The sequence below is a fragment of the Cyprinodon variegatus genome, unplaced genomic scaffold (genome assembly GCF_000732505.1).
Source record: "Cyprinodon variegatus isolate N-32 unplaced genomic scaffold, C_variegatus-1.0 Scaffold1377, whole genome shotgun sequence".
NCBI lineage: Eukaryota > Metazoa > Chordata > Actinopteri > Cyprinodontiformes > Cyprinodontidae > Cyprinodon > Cyprinodon variegatus.
Window position 1 is genome coordinate 136,486 of NW_015151830.1, and position 12,446 is coordinate 148,931.

Genomic DNA, 12,446 nt, shown 5'->3' on the forward strand with positions numbered 1-12,446 from the left:
ATTTTAGACTATTAGAAATGAACTAAGATGGCTAAATTAATACAGAGTAATTTAATGTCCCGACCATATCATGAAAACATTATACATTATATTCTCATTACTACTTCAACTACTATAGCACTTCCTGGCTCAGTAGAGTAATACACTTTGCATTCTTATGTCATACGAAGTTTATTCATTGTACATGGTTGCCAGCAATACAATGAAATTGCTTTTGTTCCCGACTGTCTTCTGACTTCTCCTGTCTTTTTACCCTTTTAAGGAAAGGGTAAGAAAAATGTGCTTCTGTGTTCCAGCATTTCTAATCCCCAAGTAAACAGTACCTAAAAGTTCCTACACACCTAGATAATCTTGAAACCTCAAGTAAAAAAACAGCTTTATAACATCAGGTTGTGAGAGTTTAGTTATTTCCATGTTTCCTACATTGAATTGATGTCCCCAAATGAAAAAAAAAAAGTTCAGAAAAGTGTGAGAGTATACTACCAAAATAAAAGATTAATTTGTTTTAAGGCTTCTTACATTTGTCTAACTGGAATATCAAAAGGTGTCAAGAGTGCTGCCCATCACAACAGGTATATTTCCACAATAAAAAACGCTGACTGTAAAATTAGGCCAAACGCCTGTTAGCTGTGCACCGAGCAGTGACGCTCAGCTCTCAGTGTTTTGTGTGGATCTGTGAAAACTTTGGCTGCATGACATCCCTTTTTGTGGACAGCCTAACTGTTGGACAACAGAAGCTTTAGAGGAGAGTGGAAAAGTTGCCCAAAATAAATCAGCCTTTAGACAGATCTTTATAGTGACTTATTAGTTTTACCTTTAGGACAGATCTACACCTTACTTAATTTTACTTTCAAAAATTATCTTTGAATAGCAATATAGAACAAGTGACAAAAAACTTAACATGGAAATAACAGGCAATCAGTATTCAATATTTCTAAAATTGCTTGCAGATATTTTTTGGGTGTGATGTCTAATTCTCCCCCCCGTTCTCTCCCCTCTCCTTGATGAGGCGTTTGTTGCCCCTCTTCCCTCCTGGTCCATGGGGCTTAGCGAAGGCCTGCTTTAAGGTGTGCTCTATGGGATGAACCTCCTCATAGAGAAATTCTTCTGTCAGCCCATCGCCGCTGTCTATCTCCATCTAAACACACAAAACAGAGAATAATTAACTAACTCAGTGGTGGTCATTACTGAAGATAAATCTGCTGATTTGATATGACCTTTACCTTCTTGGTGACTTCCAAGTGATAGTCTCTCTCCACCTCCTCCAGTAACCTATTCTTACAGCTAGAGTACAGCATCCGCTCCTTGATGCTGCAGGTGTAGCCAGGCATCGAGTATATAAAGACTGGGAGAGACATGAAACTAATCAGAGGGCATTTAAAGACTGAGCTATGCCAGGAAGAGCTAGGTTAGAGGCACTGCAGTTTAGGCTCAACTAAACAGCCAATAAGAACTCGGAAAAAATGCTTCAGATAGAACAACAAATCTACTAACCAAGTTTTGTGTAAAGAACGTCAAACCAAACCTCACAAATTTCAAGTTAAAAAAAAATTATAATTTGCCAAATATGGCTTTTTATTTTTCGATTTACAGATAAATATCAAAATGTGTTTAAATCTGGTGCATTTAGCCAATATATGATGAATTTATGCAACTGAAAGATTCATAACAGATTCCTGTCTAAGTGTATTTGGGTTTCACTGAATATAATTGCAATTGCTTTGATTTCACAGTTTTGCTACATGTAAACCTGTATCAAATTTAATAAATGGGAGTTAGTCTTATTCTCCTTAGGTATGAGTGTGTGCGTGAATGGTTGTATGTCCTGTTTGTCTCTGTGTTGCCCTGCGATGGACTGGCGACCTGTCCAGGGTGTACCCCGCCTCTCGCCCATTGACTGCTGGAGATAGGCACCAGCACCCCTCGCGACCCCAATTGGGAGAAGCGTGTCAGATAATGGATGGATGGATGGATGGGAGTTAGTCTTTAAAATTTTTCGAGACATTTGACATTATTCAGAACATCCAATTTTGACGTTTGAACAACAAGTTTAGTAACCACTGGTATGGTGGTGAGGGAACAATGTGGTGTTTTATGAATAGATGTAAAAGTCTGAGAAAATTACTGATCTAAAGATATTGTATAGAAAGTAGGAACATTTGTCAAATGAATTTGCTTCAATGAGGAAAATAAGTATTTGAATGCCCTGCTATTTTGCAAGTTCTCCTACTTAGAAATCATGGAGGGGTCTGAAATTTTCATCGTAGGTGCATGTCCAATGTGAGAGACATGGTCTTAAAAACAAAATCCAGAAATCAAGGGGAGATCTTTAAGCCACATGGTAAAAAATGCATCAGAAAAGATCTCCTATTGCACATGTAAGACAGGCCGTGACATGTGCTGGTTTAAGCAGGGGAATCTTCCATGCCAGGCATGATTTCAAATCATGACATCTTAGTGTATTACCAACAGTAACCTTGGAAACAATGGTCCCAGCTCTTTTCAGGTCATAACCAGCTCCTTCCGTGTAGATCTGGGGAGATTCTCCCATTTCTTGGGATTATTGAGGCCGCATGAGGTGAGATCTTGCATTGAGCTCCAGTCCAAGGGAGATTGACAGTGATTCCGTTTTTTAATGAATTCGCTAACAGTGGACCTTTTTTCACCAAGCTGTTTGGCAATTTCTCCGTAGCCCTGTCTAGCTTTGTGGAGGTGTACAATTTAGTCTTTAGTCACTTTGGACAGCTCTTTGGTCTTGGTCATGTTAGTAGTTGGATTCTTACTCATTGCATTGGGTGGACAGGTGTTTTTATGCAGCTAACGACCTCAAACAGGTGCATCTACTTTAGGATCATAAATGGAGTGAAGGTGGACATTTTGAAGGCAGGTCTTTCAGGGTCAGAATGTTGGAATTTTGACAGGTGTTTAAATACTTACTTTATGATTATTTTACCTTACAATTATGTCTCTCACAGTGGACATGCACCTATGCTGACAATTCCAGACCCCTCCACGATTTCTAAGATGAAGAACTTGCAAAATAGCAGAGTGTTCAAATTCTTATTTTACTCACTGTATATGAGTCTTCCCTGATAGCCATAAATAATATAATGGTTGTTGTGACTGATTGGCCTTGCTTGTAAGTCTATGAAACCTTTTTTCAAGATGATAGGAAGCTTAAACATAAATCGAAAAACACACAAAACACGATACCTGTATCTAAAGCACTGTAAATATTTGAAATTTAGCAAGACAGCCAACTTAGAGCTCCTTGAGGTTTTTCTCTTAGGAAATCCTCCACACATCTTAGTTATTGCTCAGCTAAATGCAATGAGTTATAAGCCGCACCCCTTAGACCTAACATTCTCAGCAGCATGTTGTTAAAGCACAGAAGCCCTATGTTCTTGACGGACCAACTTATATGGTGTAAAAGGTCAAAGTTGTGCCATCATAGGGGATTTGTGGTTATGTTTTTGTTGTAAAAGCATAAGTTAAAGGCAGCTAAATACAATGGCTGATTTCATAATAAAAATGCACCTTACTGTGAGGAAAATGGAGGGTGACAATTAACTCAGGGTCTTTAGAATCTGCTAAAGACCTTTAAGATGTCTTTGTAACTTGCAGGGTTTCTTCTGGGGCATTTTTTATTATCAATTTCTCTATCAATTTTGAGACTTTTACAATTGGATATGGCTTGCTCAATGAGAATTTAAAGTAGGAACTGCCTCATGGCCAGAAGAAGGCATCATCCTGACAGTAGCTATGTGCAAAGTTGATGTGATCTTCTAGCGCTGCATAGAGCTGTGGCCTAGGCATCATTATAGGAAGCTGTTGAAACACCTCAAATGCATAGGTGAAGCGCAGGACAGCGTTTTATAACTGTAAAAATGTATTTGATGAGAACAGGGAAGAAAGCAGTATTGTACAGTGAAAGCTTTCCAACAATTCTGCAGTCCGTTCAAGTTAAGGCAAGATGCAAAATGTTTAAAGTCATCATTGTTAGTTTAACCTCTCGCAATTTAATAAACTACCAGAACACTTCTCAGTCACACATCTTCTAAAGTGGCTATGATTATCTGGTTTAAACCATAGCTCCTCCAAACTGCATCTTAAACTTGAGTCTGAAACCTTTTTTTGAAGTTGACTCATAAGCTTGAGCTGCTCTCAGTGCTAAAGGCTGCAGCAGGAAATGAACACACCCAAGAGCCTCGGCACAGCTGGCAGGAACATCCGAGGTGAGTAATAACACTCAGTGGGTGCGTCAGGGGAGGAAACACTTTGCCATTAAGCCGTCATCTCATTCATAGCCAGAGTGTGTAACAGAACTGATTAGTAAAGCTTTGAACATGTGGCTGGCATATCGTCTGGACGTGAAGCTTTTGGAAAACACTAGAAATTACATTCTCAGAAAGGCTGTGGTTGATGCGATACTCAGCAATTCAGTCACAAAGATTTGGCAGCCATTAGGAGAAGCGCTGACACATAAGCTACTTTCACACTGTATGTCTTAATGCTCAATTACGTTTTTTTTGTAAGATCCGATTTTTTTGTGTAGCTGTTCACATGACCTCCTCAAACTGTGTTCCAGAATGTGCAAGAAAACAATAATAAGAACAGAAATTAGAAGTCAGTGTCTATAGATGGATTTAAAGCTGTTTAAACAGTGCAAGTACCAGGATGATACAGCAGACAATGCTGAAAACGAGACAGACGAGAAAGAGTGCTAAACTATTAATTTTGCTTTTAGAGGAGCAGTGGCAGCAACTTCTTAGAGGAGAAACATGTGGGTGCAGCGTCATAGTCAAAAGACCTGTTGCTTTAAGACCTCTTAGGTTTCTTTTGGATTGTTGAATCCACCCAAGTATTTATTAACTCCATAATTTTCAGTCAAATACTTATTAACTCTGCTGTACATCTCTTTCTTCGCTGTCCTCCATGTTTGCTGTAATTGTTTATGGACTCTGGTCAGAATGCATGATGTTACTTCAAGTTAGAAGAGACATGTTGGTGAATTTATTTATTTTAAACCAAATCTCTGTTAAAAAACAAAAACTGGATGATATGTCTTTACAGAGTGATATCATCATCTTTGTTAAGAAAGAAAAATCAACCTTAAACAGAGGGGGTGGACTCATCGTAACCCCCACCCGATTACAGGGGACCAGAGCACTTCGCCTCTTCAGCCAGGCCAAATATTTCCTGTAAGGACCGCCCCGTTTAGAGACATAGACAGGTTTCGTGTATTACAGGATATCAAAGACACAAAACGACCCCCATTCCTAAGGGGCGGACCCGCTCGTCAGGATGGTTTTGCATGTTTCTAAGCTAAAAAAAGGCTTTGTTTTGGTCCACTATATAAAGCCTTGAACGCTGACGGTTTGAATTAAAAAAGCTCCCTGGATGGGAAGTGAAACGTCTTCAAACTGGGGAAAAAAAGTCCAGTGTTTGTTTTTTAACAGAGATTTGGTTTAAAATAAATAAATAATTTCACCAACATGTCTCTTCTAACTTGAAGTAACATCATGCGTTCCGACCAGAGTCCCAACTTAAAATATGATTCAAAACCAGTGAAGGCAGCTTAGAGGGATGGCTAGGAAAGCTAACCCCAGACTTGAAGCTCACCACCAAAGATAAATTATCCAAAAGGCCAGTGGAAATAAATAAAAACAAAACCATGATTGTGGTAAAATTCTGACGCCTCTGATTTTGTTTATCTGTTATTTTTGTTTATATTTGTTTATCTGCATATTTCCCAAGCACAGCAGACTGCATACTGACCCAGCGCCTCCTGAATCTGGCCTTGATGGGAATGCTTGAAGATGAAGAAGTGATATCGAGGAGAATCTGTAGGAATCCTGAAGGGAAGCTCGTGGGTTTCTGTGGGTTTGGTGTGAACCAACTCAATCGTCTCTTTTTCCACATCCAGCTTCTGGAGCACAACACAGACAAGCAAGAGAATTAATCTGAGAGAATTAATCATGTACCAGCATTACAACATATACCATTTGAACCATTTGAACCAAGACTACCCACTGATTACATAATGGCTTTTGTCTTTTTAGGCTCACCAGCTGAATGTAGTTGATTCGTTTCTGCTTTAGTTGCTGCAGAGCTCGTTTGGCATCTTCTTGTAAAGGGAAGGCAAGACCCTGAAGAGTCTGAGTCCTCCTGTCTAAACCAAACTCCATTGTGACCTGGACAAAGCCGTCAGACCAGCATAAAATCAGCTCCTTTGTTGGATTATGTAAAATGAGTAAATAAGAAGAGATGTGTCTGGACAGACCCTTGCTCGTGCAGTTGGGGTTCCGATTCTTCTCCGTTCATCCTGCAAACAAAAGGGTGTTTATATTCCTGCATTTTAATGGATTGAAATACACACATAAATATGTATAAAAAAGGATCAGCTTACCAAGACCACTTTATCCTGTAGCAAAAAATATAAACATAAAGTGCAAAAAAAAAGAGAACAAACAATGAAGACATAATTTGCATATGCAGCAACTTATAAAGACATAGATGAACCTTAAATTTTTTTTCCTAGATTTTCTGATTTTTTTTTACAGACTTAATTGCATTTTGATGGGATTTAAAGCAAAAAGATCAACACTAAGTAATCAAGTGGAACAGGCGGTGCATGAGCTTCAAACGTTTAAACAATGCATTAAAAAAGGAAGGTGTTGAATATTTTTGTGTTTAGCTGTTTAGCTAAACAAGTTTTTTTTACTTCTACAATTTCTATTCACCCCATTTATAGAGAGAGCTCTTTAGAACCATGATTGGCAAATTGGCAGATCATAAAAACTACTACTTATTCTCTTTAGAAAAATACTTCATATAATTTAGAATAATTTGAGAGTCTTAACCACAGATTTTCATTTCAATTTAGGTCTGGACCATTCTAACACACATACATTGGATTCTATGTTCCCATTATCTAACCCATCGTAAGCTCCCCAGTCCATGATTGCTGAAACCCTCCCCATAGCATGACGCAGCCATCGACATGTTTAATGTTAGGAATGCTGTGCTTATGTTTTTCTTTTATCAATAACTTTCTTTAAATCACACTTCCATAAAGACTAAATTGGTGCTAAGAATGAGCAGCAGACAGTCCATTGCCCCATCAGAGCTGCAGATTTCTGCAGCTTCTGCAGAGTCAACTACCTTGGCTACTTCTCTGTTTCCTGGAGCATCTGCTTAAGGTAGATTGAGGACTATGTCACATGCTTTCCATCTTTGTAAACTTGGCTATAACAGTGCTCCCCAAAATGTTCATAACTAAAGATTTCCCTTTATAATTTTCCTCTGCTTTAGATTTCTAAGCAGCTTCTTCTCTGACAATGTTCTTGGTCCTAATTATGATGTTTGTTCACTAATGTTTTCTATCTTTTAAAACCTCGATTAAGCATTATAGATATTCAGATATTCAGTTATATTAGAGTTATTCATCTATATTCATCTTATTCTTGATTTTCATTTTTTTATGATATTCATACTGATCTTTGAAATTTATTTGGATTTGAAGAAAACCCGGCTGAATACAAATCAATACCTTATTTTCAAATATTTAACTATAAAATTACATGAAACATAAATTTTTTTCCTTCCAGTTTAAAACAATGTATCCTATTATATTGTGATGAACTACTAAATAACATATAAATAGGAAATACAGTATAAAGGTTTGTGCAAGTATACCGGTACATGAATACTTTTGCAAGGCCCTGTAACATCTTAAAATAACTTTGATTTCATGAGTACCTCAGTGACTTTTATTCGTTGGAGCTCTTGTTCGGCTGCTGTAAGAGGAGCTGGAGAGGAGCAGGAGGCTCTGTGGCGTATATATCCCTGAAAGCACAGATCATCCTGCAGGAAGACAGAAATATAAATGACAATGATTAACCGGGAGGTGACTGGTTGATCTCTCAGTATACATTAGAGGGGCCTTTATACACCTCGACTGTGCCGAACATTTCATCTTTGATGTGACCTCCTCCAAACTCTTTCTTCAATGTGGCACGGGTTGCAGCGTACATCATCTTCTGCCGCACCTAGAGGACACACAGCAGCTTTAGTATTTAGGATCCGGATGTTATATATGTTATTCTTAGACTTAATAAATCAGATTCATATACCCATTATATTGTAGGTGAAGATAGTAATAAGATCCTGTAATTTAAACTTGTAAGTGACGGCCATTGCTTATTTTGGTTGTGTTTTTAAACCACTGTTAACTCCCTTACATTTAACTTTTAAAAAAAAGCTTTTTTTGTATTGTTTTATCTTTCTTTTGGGAGTTTTTACTGTTGACTTTATTAATTTTTTTAAAACTTTTATTCAGCTCATCTAAAAGCAAAAAAATTAGAAAAATTGGTAAGTAGCGGGCAGTTGATGGATGATATGGAGGATATGAATAAATAATTATTTTAGAATATGTTTTGGTATTTAAAGAATGATTTAAAACAACAGTTTTAAACAGATTCAATAAATCAAAATATTCTCTTTGGCTATACACGTGTTTCTGAAAAGCAAATCTGTTCGGATAAAAACTGCACAGTGATACTTCCAAGTACTCGAACTATGGAACATAAAGACAGCATTAAATATGAAACCAACAAACCCGACCACAGAGTCATCAGATGGTTTTATCACAGGATGCTAAGTTCTTACCACTGGGAGTTTTTGCGGAAATTGACTAAAAACGTTGCCCATTGATGTTATTGTCCAACACTGTGTGGTAGATAATTGTGAAGAGGAAGGAAAAAAAAATAATGATTTTTTTTTTTTATTATTAATAACTAAACATCTAGAAGGTGCGGCACTTATTTAAGCTCGTGTTTTTTTTTTATTGTAACCCTTTAAAAAAGTCCTTATCATCTCAGCCACAAAACTTACAAAATGAGTAAACAGAGTCAATCTGTGTGTAGTTAAATCAGTTTTGGCTACATGGGGGAACTCAGTTCCTTAGGGCAAATAATCTGCAAATTCAACAATTGAGTAAAACTACTGAATTGCAGGAAGTTGTGCAGGAGGCTGAAACTGATCTAGTTACTTAATTCAAAAAATATCTAAAACATCATATCCGTAGTGAAAAAGTGATGGCATTATGATGCTATCACTTGTGCTCGGGGAAGGCAGCAAGTACCCAGTTCGATTTCCACAGCCTGCATTCTGGGTCCCTAAGCAAAACTCTTAACCCCATACTTATCCACGCGCTCTGTACAATGGCAGCCCACTGCTCCCCAAGCGGATGGGTTAAATGCAAAGAGTTCATTTCATTGCTTTGTCCTTGTGACAATGTAATGATAATAAAGTTGACTTCTATTCTATTCTATTCTATTCTATTCTATTCTATTCTATTCTATTCTATTCTATTCTATTCTATTCTATTCATAGTCCATGGGGGTTCCTATCCCATTAGGATGACTCTAAAAGTACAGCCTAAGCTGTAATGCTGGGGTTTAAAATTGAAGCATATTCTATAGAAGTTCAGATCTAGATTTTATTCTTAATATTTGGTAAGACTTAAACAATGAATTGAAATTTAACAAAGGTAGATGTGATGAATTTCCTAGATGTCTTTTGAGCCTCAAAGCTTATGAAGACATACCCAAAAAGACCAAGAAGAACACCGCTTCATTCTTTAAATCTATGAGCCTTTTATGCTTGCATGAAATGTAGAGTTAAGAGGCTTAAAAAACAACAAGCAAAAACATACTGAACTAAAAACATTAAAATACCACTTTAAGTAACTACAAGAAAATCTGCCGCATCTTAAGCTAAATACAGTATAAAGAAGTTAATAAAAATAAAAAAGTTGTGAAAATGTTTTTCCCCCTGTTCTGTTAAATTTGAAACACTGCAACAGAAATATAGAACTGAGGCTAATTTCCAAACATACTGGTGATTGGTCAGGCGACCATGCAATGAATATCCACTCGTGTCCCTGTGCATTCTGGGAATCCAGACGGTAAAGGATGTAACAGGGCTCCTGAGGCTTTAGAAGAGGAAGCAGAAACTGATCAAAGTCCTTGTCCCAGCTCTGGGCAGGCTCTCTGTATGAATCTAACACCAACTCCTCTGCAGAAGAAGAGAAAGAAATTCAGGAAACATTAGGTCCTAGCTTCAATAATGGGCTTTTTAATAGTAGAAGTTGTTACCATTGCTGATTATGATCTTCATTATTCTGATGGAACCTCTTCTTGCTCGAGCCAGGAACTGTTTAAGCTCGGGTGTTGCTGCAGCAATCAGATATAAGCATAAAAAAAACAAGCAAGCATAAGCAAACAAAGACAAGCAAAGCAGAGTTTGGTAAGTAAGAAGCTGTGACTCCACTGAAGAGTGAAAATTTGATCCACAGCCAGGAAATCATTTTGTCATCTAAACGGACTTACACTCTGACCAGCCACTGACAGACTAGTTTGTAGAATAAACCAGTTGTGTTCTGTTAAAAAAGAATTCTCATATAGAAAATCTTGGTCTGCTTTAGTGTCTCTTCTTGTCTCACCATGGTTACCAAACCCTGCCATCTCATAAATGATGTACGATCAGGTGAGAAAAAGGAACACTTCCGTCAACCCTCCAATTAATAAACCCCATTACCTCCATACATAAACCGCTGCAGAATGAAGGAAATTTCCTGATCTCATCATCAAAACATTACAGACATTTAGAAGAGGTACATGCATGGATATTTGTCTCTTTATCCTGGCAAAGTTTATCATGTTTTTAGATAACATTTGCAGACTTCATCTTCAGACGTCCTAAACACGATCCCACAAAACCACACTCTACTTATTCAGATTAGATATAATGAAAGTTTTCATTTAAAGACACACTTACCATTAATTCCAGTTTGGTGGGACATCTTTTGACAGTCAGTGTTCACAGTTTGCTGTACCTATCATGCAACAGAGACCCCTTCCAGGTCTTCAGAGTTCTCTCTCTGCAGGTGAGTGGCCTCTCCTCCGATGGCAGACAGATCCAGCCACACGTACAAGTGACATAAACGCCTGGAGGATGACTCGGGAGCTCCCTAACGTCTGAAACACAATCTACGGAAGTGCGGCCAATGAGTAATAACGTGCCTGTCAGTGGATATGCCTCCCCAATGAGTGATCTGAAACGCTTCACGTATCGATGGCAGCAGTGTTAATGGTCTCAGTGGGGGAGTCCTAAGTGGGTCGCTCCCTGTCTTGTCTTGGGTCAGTGTGGAGAACCGAAGATGTTCTCACCAGAGGTCAAAACACTGTTTCCAGAAGCTGCTTCTGTGTTGCGTGTAATGACATTTTAGCACTCCTTCACAAGGGATGGATAATCAGGCAGACGAAACAGCATGATCTCAAATTCCAGCGACCTGGTCAAAGAAATGTGACACCGGGCTAGAATCTGATCGCTACGTTTGAACATAGTTCCCCCATCCTACATACCTGCAGTCAGTACACCTTGTGCCTATTACCAGGAAAAAAAGAGAATGAAGAGTAAAGACTAGGATGGGTTCAGATACCCTAAAAACCTTCAACTGCAGTGAAAAATGTACGTGCATTTCAATATTCCGCCTGAAGGAAAAGTCAGAAAATCTAGAAAAAAAAGCAAATTGCTTCTGACCAAGCTGGCAATTTGATCATCTGGAAATTAAAACAGTACTTGAGGTTCTGAGATTCTCAGTCCAGGCTGAATAATCTGCCAACAGGACAACTATTGCTGGGAGTTCTAAAACACAAAATAGTAAAGTCTTAAATCCAAATTTAATGTTCTGGCCCACATTCATAATGACATGGGGCAGATAAACAGAAACCTGAACAAGCAATACTAACTTGACAGAGTTCATGTGAAATATGATACAGATACAAAAAAAAAAACCTGCAAGAAAAAAACATTGGATCCTACAAATTAATTGATATTCAAACGGAGGTTCACCCTCCAGTAGGACAAGGACCCAAAACGTAAAGCTAGCGCTACAATAGGATGATTCAGATCTAAGCATATTTGAGAAAGCATTTCTTGGACCTAAATCTACCTGTTACTCTTTAGCATGAGCTGTTGGGAGTAGAAAATAATTCAATTAAATTCAATTTAATCTAATTTTATCACGACAATTCAAGACACACGTCATCTCAAGGCACTGTTGTGCCATATGCCATGGTCATGGTTTTTGGACATTGGTAGCCAGTGTTCATATTTCCTCTTGACATGATGACCATAGAAGAGACTCATAAGCAGCTGTAAGACCTCTGTAACCCCCCCTTTTCAGCCAACTGCCTCCACAGGAACTCCCACAGAGGTATGACTGGCCACCCCCCTCTGTGTTGAGGACAGTAAAGACCACAACACACAGGATTTTACTCTCTTTCCCATGAAGCTGCCTGAGGGTCCAAATCCGAGGGGCTCCACCAAAATGAAGATCCAGGCAAAAAGCCCAGATCTCCAGAATGACCAATGATAAG

At 38.3% G+C, this 12,446-nt stretch overlaps 1 protein-coding gene across 2 annotated transcripts; it reads right to left on the reverse strand.

Annotated features, from left to right (window-relative positions):
• Window positions 1-241: 241 nt before the first annotated feature.
• LOC107103114 (twinfilin-2-like) lies at window positions 242-11,244 on the reverse strand. 2 transcript variants are annotated; one of them, XM_015402643.1, is made up of 11 exons: window positions 10,843-11,244; window positions 10,161-10,238; window positions 9,902-10,080; window positions 7,956-8,051; window positions 7,762-7,866; window positions 6,410-6,424; window positions 6,284-6,325; window positions 6,069-6,194; window positions 5,779-5,926; window positions 1,224-1,345; window positions 242-1,138 (listed from the first exon to the last, which is right to left on the reverse strand). In XM_015402643.1, the coding sequence occupies exons 1-11, from the start codon at window positions 10,865-10,867 to the stop codon at window positions 971-973; spliced, it is 1,104 nt and encodes a 367-aa protein (XP_015258129.1). In that variant the 5' UTR covers window positions 10,868-11,244; the 3' UTR covers window positions 242-970. The 2 variants fall into 2 exon arrangements, with proteins under 2 accessions (XP_015258129.1, XP_015258128.1); XM_015402642.1 differs by having other exon boundaries at window positions 5,779-5,929.
• Window positions 11,245-12,446: the final 1,202 nt, after the last annotated feature.